A 24,111-nucleotide genomic window follows, 5' to 3' on the forward strand; every position below is an offset into this window, starting at 1 on the left:
AACAGTGTGAGCTAGGAGCTATTTCTTCAAGCAATAGCCAGGAATGGAATGGAAAAATATTGTATTCTAAGGGTACTCGATTAGATGGTATAAGAAGACTGAATTTTAAAAGTCTGTTCTTTTGATACTGTTCAAATCAATGTCAAATAATAAACTAGCCCAGGGATTAGATGAACACAAAAGAATCTTAATCTGTTTGCTTAGTTATGACAAGGAGAAATATTGGACAGCTATAGGATTTGATACTCGATCCTATCCTGTTAAGCCTGTTTCTAGTAAACTAAAAGCTGCTTTGTACTAGGAGTACACTAGAACATATTTCCTAGGAAGGTGGGACTTCATATTTGCAAGGTAAAAACAAGTACAAGATTAATCTGAATTCTAAGTATCTCATTTTTTTTATTAAGGTGAATTGTCTAGGCCCCTCTATCTGTCACAAGGAATGAAAAATGAAATTTATGTGGGTCTTTGAAGAAGTAATTTATCTATCATTCAGAAAGTATTCATAGTCCTTGAATTAGGGAATTAATACATCAAAAAAGGGATTTTCCTAAAGTTATGATACTATCAGTTTGTACCTCTCAGTGGATGGGCATCGTCTCCTAAACTCTTATTAAATAATGTGAGTTAAGAGCATTTCAGCTCCATTGTACAAAAAAAGTGAAGACTGGAATAAAACATCATAAGATTAGTATTTATTATCTTCTTAAACACTTGAAATTCAGTAGAGCAAAGTCAATAGAATGATAAACAATTATTTCTTCAATTGCATGGCAGATTTTGTAGTCCATTAAACTTTATTGCTGTAAATTATACATCTGTAGATTAGTATGTCAGCAAAGTGCTTGTCAATATAGCTCAAATGTCAACAAATGCTCTCTAAGTGTTTTCAGTTTCTTCCTTCTCCCTTAGAAAAGTGATTGACACATAAACTTAAGAGTTCCAGAATTGACAACAACTCCATGGCTCGAAGTTGGTACAAAATGACTACAGAAAGCTTTGAATGAGGGGCATCATCAGCATTGCAGAATAGTCACTGAAATCCAATTCTAAGCACTGGTGGAAAGAAATTACCCATGTGGGGAAGCAATTATCCATGCCTAATCGAAGTAGAAAGCAGGACCCCTGAAAATGAGGCCTGTGTGGTTCTGCACCCTCCAAGTACCAGATGGCACTTTTGGTCCACCTTCTGCTTGAGATGAAGTTTCAGCATGAATTTTGTGATGTTCATTGCTGTTTTTTTAAAATTAATTTGCTCTTTCAAGAATAATGAATCCCATGGGGAAATCCCAATTAATATTTTTTCACATTGCAGTGTTTGTGGAGAAGAAAGTAATCTGTGTAAGTTGTAACAAAAGTAGCTGCCGGGTTAGATATTTTGTAAAGTTGAGGTTATTGCATTCTGTGAACAAGCATAAAGATAGTGTTATTTAGTGATCATTACAACTTTAAAAAACAGCAGTATAAGTAGCCTATGAAGTAAACACCTGTACTATATTAGGGACATGGTTTATATTGAAGCCAAGAAATTACTATTTATCTCCCTCAAGAAAGTCAATCTCTGTTTTGAAAATGGGAATTATTTTAGAGCGTTATTTTGCAATTTGTTATTTTTTTTTAAGTGAACAAAACTAGTTTGCCTTACACAAAACCTTTTCCTTGATACATGCATATTTAGGGAAGGTGGTCTTTTTTTGTTTATTTGTTTGGGGTGTTTGTTTTGGTTTTTGTAATGACCAAAAATTGCAGTTAAAATTCTTCTTGGAATGACTGAATATATATGTGTGTACTCACATGCATGTGAGGGAGTGTGTGCTGGGAGAAATATACAATAAAATACAATGGAAGTTTACATAGAAATATCAAAATACCTATGTCCTGCTATTTTTGCCATGCAAACCCAAAGGGTGGTCACTAAAGTCACAGTGGGATAGGAGGGAACAAGAGAGAACGTATTTTAAGCTGAGTGCGCCTCAGGTGATCCACTAGAAAGTGTTCCTGAGTCCTTCAGGGCATCACAGCACCTTGTTCTATGTGCAGGTGGTGGCCGGATTTTTGTCTGAGTGGGAGCAGTCCCCAAAGTCATAATTAAATGCCTTTGCAGAGGTTGATAATGACCTTTCTGTTAAGTGTTGTCTATTCAAGGACTTTACTTTTCCAGCTTCTTCTTCAAAAAGTATTGTCTATTTTTATCTGCTCTTCCCTATGGGCACGTTAGTAAATATTTGTAACTACTAGCAAAACATAATTTAGGTATACATAATTTTGTACTTTCCTGAATCTATCTTTGCACAGGAGTGATTTAAGTTTTAGCAGAGCCCAGATCCGTAGAAAAAGCATAGGATTTCAGTTATTCTCTCATAGACCCCTTCGTTTCTCCCAGGCAAGACTTCCTATCTATCTGAAACTTGCCATGATAGGACAAGCCTGTGCCTCTAACCTCTCTCCTTTTTGGGAATTGCGGGGGCAGGAGCAGGCCAGCATGTCTACTGGGAAGGGAACCTGCTGGGAGGGACAGCAGGAAGTTGCTCAACAAATACATTCAAAATTTGACTTCAAAATACAGATTTGAAGTGAGTCAGGCTGCAGCTTAAATTTCTGGGTCTCTGCAGAGTGATAACAAACTTTGTATTGCCATTAGAGCCGGGGCATCGCATGGTCACAGCAGCGTTAGGACTGTGTAGTAGAATGGCCTGTGTGTTTTTGAGATTGTTCTCTAGAGAGTGTTTCTGAATACTCTCTGTGCAACAGCAGGAAAAGGATTTATATAGAAACACTCAAATGTAGTGCGATAGGTAAAGAAAATGAAACAAAACTGACAGAGCAATTTATTTTTTGACAATCAATGAAAGTTCTAGTGGGTTATTAGGTTTTCTTGCCTCAAAGTTATTTTGCCTTTATACTGTGATTATTTCATTTACCTTTAAAGAAGTGAGAGAGTGAAGATCTAAAAAATCCTACGTATTATCTCTTCTGTGAAGTATGAAAACATAGGAGATGATATTTTCATATCTATTAGGTCTTATGGCTTTGGTGAACAGTGCCAATAAGATAATGTGTAGTAACCTACGTGTATTCTCTTGGCCTGTATTCATTTTCTTTCGATGTAAAATTGTTGTTTTGTTGCATTCTGTATTCTAGGGATATAGACAGGAAGGCTCCACACAACTTTTAAATGTTGTGTGTTTCTGTCACTCTGGAAAACATGGGAAAGTGTTAATTTGTTTCCCTCAAAGAAGTGATGAACAAATTGTAATACTGTAAATATGTACTCTGAGGAATATCAAATTAACCTTTTATTTGTGAACCAAATAAGTGAAAATGTATCAAGACTTAATTTACTACTTAAAAAAAAAAAAAAAAGGCTTTTGGAAATGCTGTCACACAGACAAATTAACATGTTTGTTTTTACTTTGTAACTGTAGTACATTTACTCCTAAAATGCAAGGGAGACGGATGGGGACTTCAGGGAGAATCACTAAGAGCACAAGTGTGAGCGGAGAGATGTATAAGCTGGAGCACAATGACGGGAGTCAGTCGGACACGGCCGTCGGCACGGTTGGAACAGGTGGGAAGAAAAGACGTTCCAGCCTTAGTGCCAAGGTGGTGGCCATAGTGTCTCGGAGGAGCAGAAGCACATCTCAGCTTAGCCAAACAGGTGAGTGAGATGCACGCTCTTCCGAAACAGGACTCTCACCCGATGTGGTTTACCATTATTTCTTCTGTGGCATCTGTGTTATGTGTAAATGGATATAGACCTCTCAGGAGTGATTTTACAGCTGTGAATGAATTTCTGAGATATTAATTTTCTTTGGTCACCAGGCATCTGCAAGAAACAATATACAAATGCCTTTTAGAATGTGTGCCGTAACAACTTTCTGTCCTGATCAATGAAAAATGGTTTCAGCTTTTATAAACCTTGTTCACAGGTAGGCAAGGAAATGCAGAGAGACATATGTGGGTATCAGCAGTAGATAATGGTTTGGCTAAGAGCAGCTTATTTTGTATAGGAAATATCTTCTGTCAGAAGATCTGAGTATGAATGGGTGAATTTAAATCTGAGCAAATGAATGGCAGTTGTGTAACTCGGGACAAAAGGTTGTACCTGTAGTGGCAAAAAAAATATATACATGTTTTTAAAAACTACCTCTGATTTCGTAGTCAAGAGTAAATAAAATATTTTTTTCTTTACAAACAACACTGGCAAATTGGGGTCAGTGGTTTCAGATAGATTAGACAACAGCATGGTGTTTCATTGGGAACATACAGCTTCCAACGCTTTATTGTGACTTCAGACATTTTAAAAGCTTCATATCTGCATAGCCTGAAGGAACAAAAGCTCATAAAGAAAGATACAAAAGGGGAAAAAAGTGTTTTAAAGTCCCTGTCCTGCTCCTATTGAACCCCAATGAAGACTTTTGCTCTCATCTTCAGGAAGAGCAGGACCCGACCCTAAGGGTTCTTACTAAAAGAAGGAAAAGAAAGAGGAAAAGCTTCAGCCTAGCATAGAATGCACACATAGTGCAGCACTCATCTCACATAGGCAGGGTCATCTAAACTAAGGTAAGTATAACGACAATATTGTTTATTTCTATCATCAAATATCTCATCCTTTTCCCTTGGTTTTCTTTTATTACCAGATGAGCAACAGAAATGATTCTTTCAAAATGTAAAGCTTGGTGAGCTTTAACAAAAAGATTGTAATACTTTTCTACACTACTTGTTTAATTTTAGTCTAGAAAGCATATAATCACCCAGTTGGGCCAAATGATAGATGTAGTGGGCAAATTTGAAGACTTGAATTGTAATTAATATTGTGTTGCTCAAAAATGTACTCTCCCTGAATATTAGACTAGAATATATATAGTTGTGTTCAGTAAAATGATATTTTAGATGCATCAGAATTAATTACATGCTCTCACAGTAAAAATGTGCTACTGTATTACAGAAAGGATTTTAGGTTGATGTTTTAATCCACTTGCTGTAAAGAATAAAATATTTTAAGTATTTTACAGCATATTTTTGTGGTTTGATCTGGCATTCCTTTCTACCTCCTAAATCTCATTGAAATAGGAATTGCCCTGATAGAGCAAATCTTTGCTCCATCTTACTCAGTAGTCCACTTCTGACCAGAAGCCAGGGCTAGATGTCTAAGAAGGCTCAGGGGGCTGCCAAACAGGATGATTTGCCTTGCATGAGCCCTAACTCACTCAGTGAAGTTAGTAAATGACTTAAAACATAATATGTGACTTGCAAGCACTTCTCAGCATTATCTGTTTAAAGCTCAGATGTTGACGTTCTTCATAAAAAGATACTATAGCTCTCCAAATTTTACTTGGTGTAAATTTCAAAACAACAGGAATTTTGCAAGGAACGGAGCACCTGAACTTTTAATGAAACTCAAACAGCAAAACAAATATGAAAAGTATGATTATGTATTATTCATTATTGTAAAACAGAGTTGAGAATGATATTTACTTTGCCTTACTGTGGCTCAGGCAAACAGTACTATCTATGGTATAAGCAGAGCAAATAAAATGCAGAATGTTTTGTCAGTCACTATTTTTTTAGTTAAATTATGTTAGAAATCAGTGACTTGTATTAATGTATTTTTAGTACAGCATACACATGAGACTTGATAGTTTTTCCAAAGAAAATTCATTATTGGAGACTAAGTACTCATACCCTAAATCAGGGAGCCACTTTCCTTCCTTCCTGCAGTGTAGACAAGGGAAGGACAAATCTGAAAAGCTCTAATTAATTTTAATGTGTTCTACCTAAGTAATTTAATAATATCTCTGATACTGAGAGTTTTTTAAAAATCTGGTTTGACCCTAAACTAGGTCTTTAAAATTGATTATGTGAAAATCAGTTCTTAAAGCCAAATTCGGAGCTTTTAAAACTGGCATGGAGGTGTATATGTGCCTCCAAAAAGTGATGCCAGGTGTGAACTTCTGCTACAGATCTTCAGTTACTGAAGGTGTGCTGTTGACACAGAGCATGTATTTTAAAGAAGGTATAAAAAATACAGAAATGTATGTGTAGCCTCCATAGTTTTTCCTGAATTGGTCAGTTTAAGTAAGGTTTTCCTATGACTTGAATGATTTTAAGTTGGGTATGCATGACAAATACAGTTATTTGTTTCTGAAAACTCAAAATAGAAGATCAGAAATTAAACATAAAGTCAGATATTTCTCGAAAATCAGCCTTGCATATTTTTGTGGAACATTAAATTCTGGTTTACTACTGTCTTCAAAACCAGTAAAATTAACTTCTATCTTGCAGTTTTTCATTGGAAGAAATGGTCAATAAGGGCTGAATTGTCTCCTTCTCTGGAGACATTAAAAACCCACCTGGGCACATTTCTGTGCGATCTGCTCTGGGTGAACCCGCTTTAGCAGTTGGGTTGGACTAGCTGATCTCCAGAGGTCCCTTCCAACCCCAGCCATTCTGTGATTCTGTGAATTCAAATTTTGTAGATGAATCTTGTGTTTAGTATACTCTACAGTTTAATCGTATGTAAAAATAGAAGTGGTGTGTATGAAACTGCTACTAGGTAGATATTGTTTCTATGAGTCTATTTTCAGTTGAAAAAGGAGTGTGTGTGCATGCATGTATGTGTCTATATATACACACACAGACCTCTTTGAATATATGGGACAGATCCTTTTGCGTGTTAGATTTAGAAGGACCAGTAATCACATTATATTGTGCACCCTTGTTCAGTGCATTTGGAAAATGTTTATTCTGAGTATGTGCCTTATAAGATTGTCCATGAAAATAACCAGTTTTTATTTTTATGTAAATGTGCAAGGAAAAATATATATTTCTGCTGCACCTTCCTTTCGATTATGTTTAAGATTTCATAATACTTTTTGTAACTGTTCGTTGAAATAATGAAATCCTTACTTACTGTGGTTAGTTAATCATACCCACAAACTGGATAGATTTTTTAGTTCATTAAAAAAAAGCTTGTAATCTTCCAGCAGTATTCCTAATGAAATTCCAGCTCTGTGTATACCATCACAGTTAAAAAGAATAATTAAAAAAAAAAAAAAAGAAGCCAAGACCCCCAAAATACCACAGACAAATGAAAATAAGTCCAGGCATATTCTGTACAATTTTAGTCATAATCCAACTTTCTAGCTTTCCTTGCCAGCCTAGTTTTTGTAAATAATACATATATACAAAATAAATATATAACTGAAGATTGTCTAAATAATTGCTGCGACTAAACTTTAAATCATAGGAAAGCCATAGGAAAACAGATTATGATAGGAGGTCATCATCTATTGTCTTGATTTTGTGATACATCACTCTATTCCCCTACAGATATTCTTATATAATAGTTTCCTGGCCAGTGAGGGACTGAGGGCAGTATTGATCATACTGCACTTTGGTTTGGGGTTCTGAGTTTGTTTTTAAAGACATTAAAACTTCTGCCATATGATCAAAGAATTTTATTACAGAATTTAGACCATAAATAGAGACATAATGATGCATTTCAAAGCAGATGGAAATAATGGTAGGGGTATCACCAGTGAGATGGGTTCTGGAGAAAAGGAAAAGCTCAGTCTCAGATAAACAGATAGAAAGACTGAAAATACCAGCTTTGACATAAATATGAACTGAACTACCAGGGATGTGACTGGTGAGCCTTTAGAGACATGTGCTCTCTTTTTTCCCCAGTATGAGTTCTTTGAGACTACTTTGATTTTCCAAGGTGCTCAATACCAATAACCTCAGTATTCTGACTAGTTTTCTGTTGACATTGCTTGAGAAACTTGAGTGACCTCGTATATGATAAAGGTGAGACTTTGCCTGGAATATTGTATATTGTTCACATTACTGGCTCAAAACAGATGAGAGTGGCAGAGATGCAGAGAAGGAGAGCTAAAGAGCTTGGCAGAACAGGGAGCTTGTCCAATCTCACATTACACTGATACCGGATCATTTTTCTAAGTGGAAATACTTGGCTGTGTTTATGCTATGAACCATGATGAAAAATTTCTATGAAAGAACCAAAGTTATCTGCTGTCCCTCTTCCGTTTGTGAAGTTTAGCATCAATTACCTGAAATGGAGCCATAGGCATTAATGTTTCAGAGAGAGGTTGCGTACCATGAAGTGGGGCTGAAATCAAGTGTTGTCACAAGGTGAAAACAGCATGAAAAAAACCTTTTTACTGTGAGTGTGTTGAAACACTGGCACAGGTTGCCCAAAATGATGGTAGATGCCCCATCCCTGAAAACATTCAAGTCCAGGCTGGACGGGGCTCCGAGCAACCTGATCTAGCTGAAGATGTCCCTGCTCATGGCAGGGGAATTGGACTGGATGAGCTTTGAAGGTCTCTTCCAACCCAAACTATTCCATGATTCTATGTTCACTTATGTGCATCTGTGAACTTGATACTTGGAAGAAATCTTGAAGTGTCTGACTGCTTCACTTAGGATGTTACTGGCAACCTGAGCAAAACCACGTGAGAATCTTCTGACATATTTCCCTATGTAAAAATTACATGTCCTCACATGGAATTCCCTGTTACAGTATATTTTATGCAATTTCCTGTAATTTTCCTATTAAAGAAGTGGCTTTCTATATGTTCTTTTGAATTAAATTCCAAGTTCCCGATTTCAGAAGAGATACTATCATCTAAGTGAGAAAATTGTCATTGAGCAGTGAAGTTTTGATAACCTTGTACTCCACAGTGTAGCTGTGCTCCTTTTGTGTGCTCGCTCTAGCTTTGAGAACGCTTCTTAATCTGGTTCACTTCCCCACACACCACCTTCTAAGACTGGTCTTAGGAAGGCTTTCTGTCATGGTTTTGTTGGATGACCAAATTTTAGGTAAACATTTAGAAGAGACAATCCCCAACCATTACACAAAATGTCCTCTAGTAGTGGAGAATACGGTAGTTCACTGGAGGTACTTAGTGACTGTTAGCAAGTACCACTATGCTGTGGTAAAAATAACACTGCCTGGGAAACATGGAAATTAAGCAGAGTAAAGCAAGCTTCCAGGCTCAGAGCTACATCATTTCAGAGTAGACACTGACAGAAAAAAAAAAGAAATCTGGGTTTTTTATTTTCTCAGCCTTTGTTCAGTAATGCCGGCAGGGATAATTTTCCATCCATCCTTGTAGTAATTTTATGATACAACAAGAGATAGCTCTAGATAGTACAGACAGATGAAGCAAGTAATAAATTGGAAATAAAATATGCTGGAGGGTGGAGGCCTTTGGAATAAGGGGATGGGAGGGGGGATGTTTGTTGTCTTTCTTGGGAAAGCCATTGTTTCTTTCTGTAATTCTGTTACTTTTTTTTTTATGAGGGTCATAACAACCTTTTAATGCAGTGGTCAGGCTTTCTTTCTCTTCACATTTCATTTTGATTGCTTCGATCTCAATCGTGAACAATGACAAGGATGCATTTCTGAGCATGTTTCATTTACCTCATAACCTTTGAGTTTATTTTTTTGTTACTGTAGTGAAACAAATTGTGCTTATTTAAAAAAAAATGTACTCATTTGATAAGAAGCTGAGTGCTAGACAAAAGTTCAAAATACTTACTTTATCTAGCCTTCAATAAATCATCTACTATTACTAGACTGGATGAGCAGCATAGAAGTCAGTAAAGAGTACTGAATGTCAGGAAGAAACTGGTTAGGAAGGAGGCATCAGCTGTTTTTATTAAAACAAGAGCCAGAGAGTGCTTACTGGTTGAGTTTCTAAGACAAAAAACACCGTCAGACCTCAGTAATATTTTAATGAGAGGTAGTGTGTATGCTGCTAGAATATGCTGATGATACTGATTTGGAAAGTATGTCAGTTCCAGGTGACAGAGAGGAAGGACTGGCAAACTGGAGGACTAGAATAATATAGAACTGAAGTCAAATGTCATAATGCAGATTGCAAGATCTTTCTTTTCAGAATGACTAATGAAGATTTTCAGATGCGATCTGGGAGCTTTGTCATTAGAAAAAGGAGGAGGAGGAAGACAATGGTATAATAAAAATCAGAGAATTAATGTAAACTATATATAAGATCTGGCCAGGAAAAAGGCAAATGCTATCCTGGGTACATCGGGTAAGATGTTTCCTTGGAGAGCTAAGAAAATGTTAACATCATTGAATGAGGCACAGCTGACAGCTCATCTGGAATACTGGTCATTCAAGAGAATGAATGCTGGGTGTTTGTGGGAACCGAGACCTTGAAGGATGATTTATTGCCTGATTTGTTCAGCCTTTAAAAATGAAGGCTGAACAGGGATATGATTGTTCTGTAAGAATGCAATGAGAGTAAACATCAAAGAGGCAGAAGAGCTTTTGAAGCTTAAGGGCAACACTATCAGAAACTGTGATGTAAGAACAAATGCGTATAAATTAGTTATGAATAAATTTTGTAAATTGTCTTAAAAGTTTCTAACAGTCAGAACAGAAAGAGAGATATCTGAAACCTCTCAAAGCATTTAGCTCACTAGGGATGAAACCGCCTTTTTTTGTTTCTTATCTAGCATAATATCCCATTGCTGTTTTCATAGGATTTCTTTTCTGATGTTATTCTTTTGTATTGCCATCTCCTGTTCATCCCGATGAAATGCTACAAGATCTCAAATTTTCTAATGGTAGATTCAGAAAATTGTCTTGGAGGTCAGAACTACTATGAGTCTTACAGCTCCCCCAGGTTTAGTTTAGACTTCTGCAATTCACCTGTTCACTGTGTTATAGAGAGGAATTTCCAAGTATTTGCTTGCATTGGGAATTTATCTCTGCAAGAACACTTAGCATTTACACGAGCTTCCTTGTCTATAGATACCTCTGTTTTGTTATCTGAAGTCTGCACACTTTGCAAATCTTTTCCTTAATGGTAGATTGCGTGTACTTGAAAAGTAACTTTTTGCAGCCTAGCAGAAGTGTGGTGCTCCATCCTGCAGCTCAGTCATTAGGCTTGTTTGGCTGTTCAGTATTATCTCCGGGAGAGCCTTTCCTATCCAGGTTGTTATTTTTCCCAGTGCAGGCCATTAGCACTTGCTCTGCATAGTGTGGTGACCTATGAGGACAATGGATCTGTTGCACGAAAAGAGAACGGAGAGACTGACATGAAGATAGATTTCTCTTTTCAGCCAATCTAAAAGAAGTCTGTAATGCAACAGTGGGGATGGTGACGGTGCCTTAGGGACAGTGACAGGATCTAGGCTCTAAACCTGACACCCTGGCAGCAAATAGCCCCCCCACAAACCCAGTAACAGCTCCGTGCCCATCCTGCCTGCACCCAAATGTCTCTGCAGCAGGAGGGGGAACTGAACCAGCGGGTGAACAGTCATATTCAAAACAAAGAAAAAGCCCTGATTATTTTTGTAAGAGGAACTCTTTGTTCTAGTAATGATACTTAATTCTTTGAAACTATTGAGTGAATGTAAGCATGTTCTCTTTTATTTACTGTTGCCGTCTAGCTGAGGAATTCACTACCCTTAATAGAAACATAATTCAGTTCCAGTTACTCATCTTCCAAAAGATTTCCTAATAAGGGCTAGTATTTTCAAACAAAGTCCCGCCGCTCTGTTGAGTTAGTGTTATGTGTGACTCTTTTCCTTTTTCCCGAAATATAAATTTTGACTGTGTCTCCTGTTATGTAGCTGGTTGACTTGTACTCAAAAGTATTCATTTGCTTTTCTGTCTTTTTGCAATTTCTCCCTTGATTTTCTAACAGAGATATTACTGCAGTTATAACTAAAGACTGTTAGTGTTACCGTTTTTGTTGAATTTTTGCAGATTCTCACACTATGGCCTTTTCCTTTATACTTTTGGAAAATGTAGCGCAGAGTTTCAGAGAGCAGATCAAAATATATTGTAGAAAGAGAAATTTTGAAACCTGGCCAATAAATTATAGTATTTCTTTCAAACCATTTATGCTATTATTTTTCCCATGTAACTGAAGAATTTGCAAATATTTTAAAAATATTTTAAAACTGAGATTTTCTTTGCACTCTTTTCTTTTACAGAACACCTTTAATATTTTGCTTCCTTGCTTGTAGCTTCAGTGTAGCTACAGTCAAGGAAAAAGTGGGTTGTTTTGATTCCAGGACAGTATTTAAAATATAATATATCTCTAAATTCATTTGGGGCAAGAAATAATTTCATCTGAATCTTTTAAAAAATAAAACTGACTTTTAAAAATCTTGAAGTATTTTTTCATAAAACACTTATAAAAATGGGTGGTAATCATACGTTTGCTAAGATATTTGTGGCCTGAGTTTTTTTAAAAACTGCATTTAGCTGAATGCAAAGAAGCATTAGATTCAGAGGCAGTATTTTAATCTTTAGCAGTTTTTACATGTGAATGTGAAGATGAGCTTTGAGGGATTTTTCAGTATTTTTTTTTGGCTAGAATAGAACTGTTAACAATAGAATCCAAATGAAAAGCAGTAAACCTAACCTAAGACAAAAAGGAGGATCCACAGGTGTTTGTAAGGGATTTTCAAGGATAATAATGATAACAGTAATAAAGCTTGCTGTTGTTATTGCAGCTGATGATATTAATATATTTGTAAAAATCTAGATACATACCTATAATGTAACTAACAGTCTGCATGGATAATGGCCTTTAGATGCTCTGAATTGTGTATTGTAAGTAATGAAATAGGCAGAACTGAGTAAAATTATGAAAAACTGTTTATAGGATTTTTTTAATGCAATTTTTAAGTTTTTTAGCAAGTCATTAAGTTGGATGAAAAATTATTTCAAATTCAACAGCTTATGATGTCCATCTTGAAAGGATACAATTCATTGAAAGGACACAATTCAGCTTGAGTATTTCCTTAAATATGAACAAATATGAATGACGTTTTAAAATAAAATGCTGACAGCATTGGATAGAGCAGGTATTGGTTCACAAGACTTTTCAGCGTTGCTGAATATCTTTTTTTCTTTCCTGAAAAAAAGCATTCCTCTGAAACATTTCACCCCGCTTTGCAGAGCCATGTTGGTACCTTGTTTCCCCTCTATATATATTGCCCTCTGCATATAAACAGGAGAGAGTCTGGGCAGCAGCCACCCTGCACAGAATGTCCTTTCTCTGAGCACACCTGAGCTACAGTCCTAAAAGCAGCTCCCTTCTCCAGGACTCTTCAGAGATCATGAAGGACGGTTTGGTTCAGCTGGCCAAGACTCGGGTCACAGCAGCGTTGCAGGACAGGAAGGGACGGATGATCAACGAGGACGATCACTGGCCTTGGTCCCAGATGCATCAGTCTGGCAGCACATCTGCTGGCCAGGGCTATGGGGTGGGCCAGTGTTGACTCTGTTTCTAAGAAGAGAAGGAGCAGCAGCCTAATGTAAACTGTGTGACAAAGGAATTTGACCTCTGATTGTATAACACTTATTGCCCAGAGTCCTCTCCATTCTTTACATAGCATATAAATTAATTTAACGTAAGTAATAACTACTTCGGCAAGTCTTAAAATAGAGCAAAGATAGAAGAGATGAAAACAAGCATATTGTATGACTTGCTAGTCCTGACTTGCTTCCTGCCACCCTGTCTGATACACAAAGAGAAGGGAAAAAGGGATTGAGGCGCCCAATGAATTTCTGCATCCACTTGCATGTCATGTGTGAATGCTGCTTGTGAGCAGTGGGTTTTATCCCATGGAAATAACTGTGCGTATGAATGACACTCGTCATAACACACCAGGTGTGATTGCTTTTTTAAGGAAATCAATCAGAGACTGGCGAGAATTTCACAGAGGTTTATATTTGAAATGCTTTTTTATTTTTACACCATGTACTGGTATTTCAGGTGTTCAAATTAAACTTTCAGTGATTTTTAGGCACTCCATTTTACTAGCCAGTTTGTTGCATCTGCTAAATGTTCTTCAAATGGCCAAGAAAAGATAAAGAAAAAAACACAGCCCAGGAAGTTAGAGGTGTTGGGATCTCTAAATCATCAGCATGTTGTCAGAGTGCAAATATTTTTACCAAGTGTGGCATACTTCTACAGTTTCATCTGCATTTTGAATGTTGTGCCAGGTTTTATTTAGTTTGATAAGCATGCAATTTTTAGAATATGATGGTCATATAACTTCCAAAAAGGGATGAGCAGTGTGAAATGTTAACTTTACTTAAATCTATATTGACTTATATTGCATTGTTAGGTGCTATGTATATCAGCTATTTCATATAAAAGTCATGAAAATACTGTGCAATATTGAAGTTGAATTACTGTTTCCTGTTTTACTGACCTCAGTATTACTTGGTTAGACCTCAGTAAACAGTACATGTTGCTTCTACATATCCTTAGGTGTCTGTTGGAAGGTTCATCCCTGAACTTGCTTGGATTTACTAAAATTTGACAGTCCGTTTAGATTTTCAGTTTGAAGTCTACAAATATTTAACTGCAGTGTCATAGAGTCAAGACATCCAAAGAACTGAAAGAGTAAACTACAGTATTTTTTAATGATCTGTTGTGTGTTTATCCTCATAAGTTACACGAGAATTGCCTTGAAATTACTTAATATTTATAAAAGTCCTTGATGCTCACAGACACACATATATAGTTTACTTCATTTACCCATATAGTCATTTTTCATATTGCAAAAATGAGGTTTTGGAGCCTGATAACTTCAGAAACAGTGCTTTGCAAGAAATCCTAGACATGAGATATTTCTCTTCTGGGAAGCTCTAAAAGTCTGCAATGCCAGCAGAAATTCCCTGTTTGGTGAAAGTTTGACTGGTCAGAGTTGCCCACCCATTCCTGCTAGATTCTGAAAAATGCAAGATTTGATATTGCTGAAGAAAGAAACCAAGTCAGAGGAGTCTGTTTGAGAAGCTGATGTGAGATACTGCCTCTTCGCACCGTCAGCACTGAGGAGAAACTTGCTCTCCACCCTTGGAGCACCCTTGCTGCCTCCTGTCCAGTTTCCTCATGGCTTTCAGCTCCTGAGTGCAATCGGACAATAAGCATCCAAGGGGGTTAATGGTGGCTTTTGTGTTTTTGGGATAAAAATCAGTGTCTAGGGAATCCATCTATTTGTAATGATTTCTTTGGTCTCAAAACAGAACTTTTCCAATTGACAAGTTATTTTAATGCAGGTCCATGCAAATGCATTTCCTGTTTATAAAGCAGGTTAAAATATCTGAAAAGCTCTTCCAGGGAAGAATCTCAGGGCTGCTTTTTGATTAGTTTTGCTTTCACATGGCTGTTGATGGGTTTATTTATAGCTCTGCCATTTGATTAGATTTGATGGTGCAAAGTGTTCTCTCAGAGCGTGGCCAGACTGAAACACTGAATTAGGTATAGATGTAACCTAGGATTTATGTATAAAAGTAAATCAGTTTTACCCATCACTCTTCCTTTGAAAATTATCCTACTAACCATCTTTTCTCCTGCCTGAGCAGCTCTTCTCTAGAGTTCATGGTCAGGGCAGGGTGGGGGAATTTCTTTGACAAGACTCATCTGCTATCTTCAGCCTGGACTCCAAGAGACTAAAATGTTAATGGGGAAGAACGTCAAGGGGCATAGAAAACAAACTCCAGGGTATATACACAGTAGGGTTGGCTTGTTTTTTGCATACTTAAAGTACTCTGTTTAGTATTATTGATAGGAAAGGAATAATTTACTGAGAAAACATTTTGATGGAGTCAGTTATCTTTACTTTAGAGGCATACCATATTAAGAACCAGATTCTTCTGCCTAGGTAGAGGTACTCCATAGCACTGTCGTCACTCAAGAAAGGTCACAGACAGGATGCAATTTGTCTAGTAACCAAATTCTTTTTCTGGCATCTCACTAATGACCCTTTTGACACACAACCACTCCAAGGGCTGGGTGTGACAGAACTGAGCTGCATTTGCATTGCACTTATTTCTCCTCTGATGTGAAAAAAATTACAGTTCTGGCAACAGGCTCGTATCACAACAAGAAGAGAGCTATCATCTCTAGCACGTGTTGGAACAGGCAACTTTGATATATTTATGCAGGGATTATAGTGCCACATCAGGACTTAGCTCTTAGAAGATGAACCATTGTCCTTGACTGGGGAATCCAAGAGAAAAACTTGGTGACATAGAAGCTGTGGTGGGTTTGAGTAGCAGTCCACAGTTTGACAGCACTTAAATAGTTGCAAATACAGTGTTGTTTTTTTTTTTTCAAGCAGGGTTTTTTTGTTCCATGCCTGGTTACAGGCCTTGACCCTATACTCTGCTTCAAGGGAACAGACACTTTTACAGCCAACTTGGGAACAATGGCAAGAAATTTGATGAGAACCCAAAGTTCCCTTTTTAGCCAAGGTTCAGGCTCTCCCAGTGTGCCTCACAGTAGTTTCTCATCCAAAGTTTGCCCATGGCCAAAATCCCAGGCCAATTAAATTGCCTTGCATTTATTTTGGTGCATGTGTTTTTAAATATTCAGAAGATAGACTTTTCCCAGTAACCACCTCCAGACTGTTACAGACTACTGCAATACCACTTAAAGTTTACTGACTTGAGCAAAGGGATACTCTGAAGAGGGCAGAAAGCCCCTCTTCAGTACTAGTCATTGTGGCCCAGAACCAAATCTTCCTGTGTAAATACTGGTGACTGTGTATTTGATGTCATGGATGGTTTCATTTGCGTGGTGCCATTCTGTTGCTTATGGGGGATCTTTCATTGCTTTACTTGCAAAAAAAAAAAAAAAGAAAAAAATGGTCAGAATAAGTGTGTGTTAATAAGTATGTATTAAATATCCCTTAGGTAGCACCAGTGAGTCATTCACTCTCATCTGAGGTGGCCTCACCTCCATTTCTTTTTTCTGGGCCCAACCAGCTGTTGGGCCGTGTGTCACCTGATGGCATTTTTATAAGGACATGATGCAGAATGCAGTACATAATGCATAGGGTGGAGTTACTAATGATACAACTCCCACACATTTTCTCTGCTTCACATTATGAAAAGCCATTCAGGAAATTTTCCAAATACAGATGAACTGCTCAAGGCTGAAAAAAAAAAACAACTGGCTCACTGAAGCACAGTCTACACTCAAATCTGAGTATTTGCAATTCAAAAATCTCACTATTGCAAACCTTCATTAAGCCACATTATTGGTGGTGCTGGAAATAACAGGAGTTCATTTAGGAGCATTCAAACCTGTACCCAAAGTTCTGTTATATTTATCAGTTTTTAGAGAACAGTTGTTTCTAAAACAATGCATTTGACCATTGCACTACATTTCAAAGCAATTATTAAACTAGTAAACTAGTAAACTAAGACAGGGATTGTATTTTCATGTTCGCTGGAGGTAAAACCTGAGGCTGCATCTAGAAAGACTTGAGTACAAATCTTCCAGCCACTAATTTCCACTGTGGCTTATCTCTTCAAGGAATCCCATGTGTCCATGTTCCTCACATCATGCTTTTTCAATACACCTGTATGGTATGAGCTGTACTTCAGGAGCTGGGGATTGGGAGACAGAGAGCAGGAATGCTCCTCGTAACAACTGGAGAGTCACCGCTCTTCAAAGAAGCCGACCAGGAGCTGTAATCACAAAGAGTGGGATTAGTCTGAGCAAGTGTAGGTGTCCACAAAGTAGCTGTCAGTTCATCACTGCAGGCTTTCTCACCATCAGAGAGAAGCGTGTGCTTCTGCGCATGCTTATCCCTCCTTGAGTAAATGTCTGAAATAGCAAAAATGAACTGCACCTTAAAATATCTGTTTCTCTCCGTAGGCTATAAAAGGAGCCTGGCATGACATGTAAAATTCAGTGAGCTAGGTCATATGTAGCCTGTGCACAGCACCCTCTATTTGTGTTCCCAGCCCCTGCCTTGGCTCCCCCTCAAGGCAGGTGGTAGCAATGGCATCAGCTGCCCCGGCCCTTCATCTCAAAAGGCTGAGTCCTCCAAGGTTTCCTGTTGCCCTCTTACAGAAAGGAGAGGCACAGAGCAGAGGTACATGGGTAGAAAAGTTCCTAAGAAATGACCCAGCTGCTGAGCTACACAAAATAGACACTTTCTTGTTCTTGCAGCTTGGCAATGCAATAAGCAAACAGTGTCACAGCACCAGGTTTGATCCTTATCTTGCTGTATGATTGCAAAGTTCAAATTACAAATACAAGAGTGCATTTGGCACACTTAAAATGAAATTACACTTTTTTGAATAGGGTGTGTTTTTTCACTGGTATGACTGTCTTAAGTATTCCGATGTTATTTTTGTAGATCAGATAATGACTTTACTGAGATGGAGTAATTCTCTACCTCGTAAGTGGCTTCTCTCATTTGCTCTGCTAATTGCTCAGCATCCAAAACAGCAGCACAATTTGGTTGCAGATGTAAGGTTTTTCTAAGTCTTTGTGTGAATGCTAATCAAGAGTTACATTTATGTGCACTTCTATTTTATATTTTTGTATTAATTGTTTGCATGAAGGGAGCCATTAATATGTTTATGTAAAGGACAGTGAGATTGTCAGCCTCAGAAGAAAGCTACTGCCATGAAAAGCCTTTAAGACGGCCATTGGTTAATTGTTTTAAATGTGATCAAATCAGAATAAGGGAAGGCAGGTTTATGTCTGATGATCTCGTTAAATATTTTACCTTTTCAGATAAGCAAATGTCATCATCAAAACTAACACTGTAATTGGTATAAACCCTTCCAGTCAAACCAAAAATTGAATAACCATGTAAATGATACAATGAATTGTAATTTTATTGTAACTCTAATTAGTTGCATTCTCAGCACAATTGTCGTGATCCAAGCCTTTCGAATATTGTCATCAATCAGGCAGAATATGTAATAACAGCATTGTCCTGTGATACCTTGTTTATGATAAAAAAGTAAGTACTTTCACTAATAGTATTATTTTTTTTTAATGTACCATTAACAAAAATATTACTTTTTTCTGTGATGTGACACTGCCAGTTTCTAAGAGCTGAGAACACAATAATGCTTTTAGTCTTCAAACGGCAATTGGAGAGCTCTGTGCTGGTGTAATGAACAATGAATATGCATAGTTTTACTGGGAGGGGTGTAACTTTGATGTCTTAATGTTTTTATTCATACTATGCTATTTTACTATTGTATTACTATTACGTTTCACATATAATTACAAAAAGGCTGGTGCTGGAAGAGAGAATGTATTGGGACAACGTGTATTTCAGTTGAGTTAAAAGTGAAGAAGAGAAGCAGTGAGGCAAATCACATCATCAATGGATCAGTGATTGATCCCAAAAGGAGGGCTGAAAGATGTCAGTTTAAGGTGACAGATATGACATCTCCTGGCCTCCTTCTCGTCGTTTACTCCTTGTCTGTGTTCACATGGTTCCCATCACTACAATATTGGCAGTGCTTACAACAGAAGTTGTGTGCCATAGAGAAGTGGGATCATTGCTGTTTCGTAAAAGAGCTAAGAATGAGATGAAGTTTGAACCTTGATGCTTTGCATCACATCATAGCATGCCTTTTTCACTTAAAAACCTTCCTTCTTCCTACAGGCATGCTAGTCAGCATAATACATACAAAAGTAGTTTCTTTTCATGCGTTTAAAGTTCTCTTTGTTGGTAGGATGTGCTTATTTTTAAGAAATCAATTGCTCTTGAGAGCTTGGTGATGAAAAATCCAATTGATTTCAAGGCTTAAGAATTTGGTAACTCCATAAGACTGTTCTGTAGAATAAATGGACAAGCTTTTAAAGATTTTTTTTTTCGTGTTTGTTGTACGAAGTTTCCTGTCCTCTTCAGACTTGCAGTAGTAGTATAGTGATCATTTTGCAGTTCCAGCTGGAGCAAGGACTGCTATGGATACTATGTAAACATGTACTATTGAACTTTCCTTTGTAGTGCCATTTATTTTATGTGCTCTTAATTTATGTTCTGACTTTTATAGTTATCCCAGACCTCTTTAATAGTAGCAGTGGTTCTTTGTTCTTTCTGTTGTTGGCAGTCATAGGCCTTAAAGCATTTTACAAAGGAACGGTAAGTGCCATTGTCCTGTTTTATGGAGGAGCAAACTCCAGGATTGGAAGTGACCTACTGAAAAAATCTCAGTCTGCAGAAGAACCAGGACCTCCTAAAAACTTATGACTGTAATTACAAGATTTAAAAAAAAATAAATATTTGTGTCTGTTTAAAGTACCTAGGAGCACATTATAAGGGCTATAGTAATTTCATTGAAATGGTGCTGGAAAAGAAACAATCCAGAGTGCCCACAGAGTGGGCATGTATATGTGTGAGCATGTGTGTGTAAGCTTTAGTTAGGGGTATTGTTTTAAGCAAAGATTCCATGGGATCTTAAATGTCCATACACTAAAGCATGACTAAATATCACATGGTTTAACATGTTTAATAATGGTTACAACACCAACAATGACAGCATTAGCTTTCTTGAAATGGGAATCTCTGGTTGAAAGCAATATAATGTTTGACTCCTGCAACATGTTAGAGTAGGACTCACTTCTGTGCTGTGGGATATCATGTAGGTTGTTCCTACAGCCATCTTTGTCTTCATTTAGCATCTTCATTTCTTGTGTCCTCCTAGTAAGAATGTTTCTATTTGGGAGATTTCAATTAAATACCCACCCAGGAAGAACTTGCTTTAAAGGTTAATATAGTGTATTATTCTCTGCAGTGTAAAATAACCTAGATGATCAAGTAGTGGTACCTGATAACTTGACATATTTTAGTGATATTATTATAAAAGATATGTTGACCACAAGCTGAGTCAGGATTTCACTGTAAGATCCCTAAAATCTTTTAATCTGGTGAACTCAGTTAACTGTGAATATATATGAACAACTCATTAACGGAATTGAAATAATTGCAAATAGATTCATCCATCCCTGGGTAGCCTTGAAAACACGTATGTTTATACTCATATCCTGTTGACCATTCTTTCAGCTCGTGTTTTGTACTTAAGAACACAGCATGGTGACATTTGTTGTCTTACTTGATGGCACAGTGCTGAACAAGATCTTTTATTCAGCTTGCTAGTTTTTCTATATAAATCATAGCTTATCACTGTCATAAATGACCTTTACAAATACCTGAAAATACTGTGGTTACCTGCCTTGCTGAATAGGTAGATGGCATAAGAGTTCACTTGAGTGTATACCAGATGTTCTCCTTTCCCTTTGTAATTCTGAAGAAAAGCAGACCAGAATTTCATCCTGATTCTGGATTGGTGCTTTATTTATTATTGTGTTGTTGGGTTGAATAGAACAGAAGAGATTATATACTCATGGATTGTGAGTTATATTAAAAACTTAGTGTTATTTTATATCAATCATATCCTAATAGCTAGGTAATTCTAATGATTTCAGATTCTCAGGCACCATTGTGCTGGAACAGGATTTATAGGAGAGTTGACTTTGATTTCTAAAATGCATTATTTTCCTCACTGTTGAAATACCATATTGTCACGCTGCAAACACATTGGAAGTTTTATTTCAATACGATGCATTAAGTATCCAGATGTGGGTGAGGCCCAGTCCTGTGTGTGTTTCACAGGGAATAATCCCATGGAGATAAAAACATGATGATCTTGGACCCTGGTGAAAATTCTGCATGCTTTTGTGGATAACTATGTAAACCATAAATGTGAAGGAGTATGTACGACATAAAAACCACTTCTTGCAGATATATAGGAACAGGAAATAATCAATAGGACCATGCACTTTGGATTTTATTTGAATTACCCCTACTTTCGTGTTTAGTTCAATACAGTCAATGAGCCTGCGTAGCCCAAAGTTCCTCTGAAGATGTCAGAAAGATGTATAGAAAAGCTAAGGCCTTTAAGAAAGCTTTGTTCTTCATTGTGGATCTTTCTCATTCCCAACTTGGCATACGCACCGTGCAGTCTTCAGAGAAAGACCACCACTGGACAATGGTGTGCAATCTAGGGTTAGAAAGATTGCTTTTAGCTGATTTTTTTTTGTGGAAGAAAACATAAATTATTCTAAGAACTTTCCTGTGTATATATTGGAAGTTCTTGACTTGAGAGAAATGCCTTCAATTTTCCTCTAGAATATGTTCGTTTTGTTAAAAACTAAATATATGTATTTAACGCTGAGGAAAAAAGGAGATATTGTGAATATATAATCTTTTGGAAACTGTATGCAATCAGGCACATTGTATGAAATAATTATAAAGTAAAATAATTTTTAGATTTGAATCATCTTTCCGTGACATTGGCTCCTGTTGCCACTGAACTGTACATCAAAACTCACTTCAAAAGAAACTGGAGATGGTCTTCATCACTAATGGATGGGGTAAATCCTGTGATTGCAGTCTCCTTTTCAAAAATATCCCCTTTCTAACATGCTAGTTTTGATATTTTTCATAGTCTAAAGATGGAATATTTAATAACATATAATCATTATTATTTAAAGGCTTCAAGATAGTTATACTAACTGTGTATCTTACTTAAGCTTGTTCAAAGTCACTTCTATATGGTTTCTTATTCTAGCAGTAGCTGTATCATTTAACTTATCAAGGAGCTTCCCAAACTTTTGTGATATTTGCATGCTCTTTATGTCTCCTTTCATTCTGATTTTATTACAAGGTAACTGCCAATTAGCTAGTTTTATTATGTCCATCTAATCTTTACTTGTTCAGGATAGTAATATAATTTCTATAAAAATGAGCCAAGGTTGATGCACATTTTATTGTTTCTTCTTTTATCTCCAATATTACATCATGTTAGATTCTGTTGTACTCATGGAGTTTTAAAATGTACTCTATTAAAGAGGCTATAATAATTGCATTTTTCCTTAAAGAGTATTTCGTAATGACAGAGCAAGATCGTGTTTTGATCTTAATTTTTACCTTATGTGATTTTGATTCATATCTTGGATGGCAATATTTTTTCTGTGCATATATTGTGTTTAATCCTTATTTTCACAATGTCTTACCTGTCTTATTTTTGACTACTATTTAACTATTGCTATTTTTGTAGCAGCCTGTACTCAATAACAGCTAACCTCTCTCAGTGTGAACACACCCTGGCAGCAGCACTCTCATTAATGACCAGAATAATCCTAAGCAGCAAATAGAGCTTTATCTGTCAGTTCCAAGGAAAAACTACTATCTGAAATAATTTGTGTAATATGCAGATAATAAGAGATTAGTGCATCTGTTCCAAAAAGCCTGACCTTCAAACCATTAGGTCTGCAAGATTCAAGCACTATGGTGTAATCCTGCTATGAAAGGCAAGTTTGTTTTACTTTCATATTTTATGATCTTCATCCACGAGCTAATATATATTGAAATCGCTGGAAAGATGTAGTACTTCTTGGCTTGAGATGTTCTTTGCTAAGAGAGAGACAAAATTTACTGTAAAAGGCAAGTTTCTATTTAACCGATAGTAAGCCTAGGAATGTGAAAATAAGGTTTGTTTATTATATTTTGATTTTATTCTGTGTACTTTGGGGAAACATCTTTCTATATGCTATCTGCAAGTAAATTCAGATTTTGAAATCTGTGGTTCAGCCTGGCCAATTGATTATTGTGGAGTTTCATGTTTGTTTTTATGGTGTAGATTTGAAAGTTTCCCTTCATACTGAGATGTTTGATTTTCTGCTACATTTTCTCATTTTCTTCAGTGCCAATGTTCATATGCAACTTTTGTTTTCCAGTTTATTTTGAAATGATTGTCATCTCTTCATCTGTGATAGGTTTGTCAGTGCCATCTATATGAAAACAGCAAGAAAATTTAATGTTAAATCTCAACCTGTTCTTTTAGATAATATAGAAGGAGGGAAATGGCCTGTTAAATACTTCTGAATTATTTGAAGTAGCTTCATATTGTAGTGTAATGTACATTATTAACAGAGATGGAGCAACCTCTATGGATGTTGTATTATTATTTCAAGAAAAGTGCATTCAGTCATTGAACTTGCTACTATGCCTGCACTGTTGCATTCAAAAGTATAGTTCAAATAACCCTGTGTTTTGGTTGGCATAGCAGTTCAGAAGTGGTTTCACTTCAGAAATAACTAGAAGTTTGAGGGGAGTTGTTTTTGTTTTTCTATAGATAGGCAATATTAGCACCATTTCATTTGCTTTTTTCCATCTCATCCTGCCTTGTGGTTGAGAGGGCTTTAAAATTGGGTAAACACTTGCCGCCTGCTTAAACATATTGGCTGTAATTCAGATGCTCTC

The 24,111-nt window shown here is 36.8% G+C and overlaps 1 protein-coding gene across 9 annotated transcripts in view; it reads left to right on the forward strand.

Moving 5' to 3' along the window:
* Positions 1 to 24,111, forward strand: part of RIMS1 (regulating synaptic membrane exocytosis 1) — a gene marked incomplete at both ends in the record, with an annotated part of 309,929 nt that overhangs the window by 265,250 nt on the left and 20,568 nt on the right. For 5 of the 9 annotated variants that reach the window (XM_080342600.1, XM_080342602.1, XM_080342603.1 and 2 more), the window contains one exon: positions 3,426 to 3,658. The exons of the other annotated variants lie outside the window; for them this stretch is intronic. In XM_080342600.1, coding sequence (XP_080198726.1) covers positions 3,426 to 3,658 — 233 coding nt within the window. The remainder of the gene's footprint in view (positions 1 to 3,425; positions 3,659 to 24,111) is intronic. 9 annotated transcript variants of the gene reach the window in all.

Source organism: Nesoenas mayeri (genome assembly GCF_963082525.1).
Source record: "Nesoenas mayeri genome assembly, chromosome: 3".
Lineage (NCBI taxonomy): Eukaryota > Metazoa > Chordata > Aves > Columbiformes > Columbidae > Nesoenas > Nesoenas mayeri.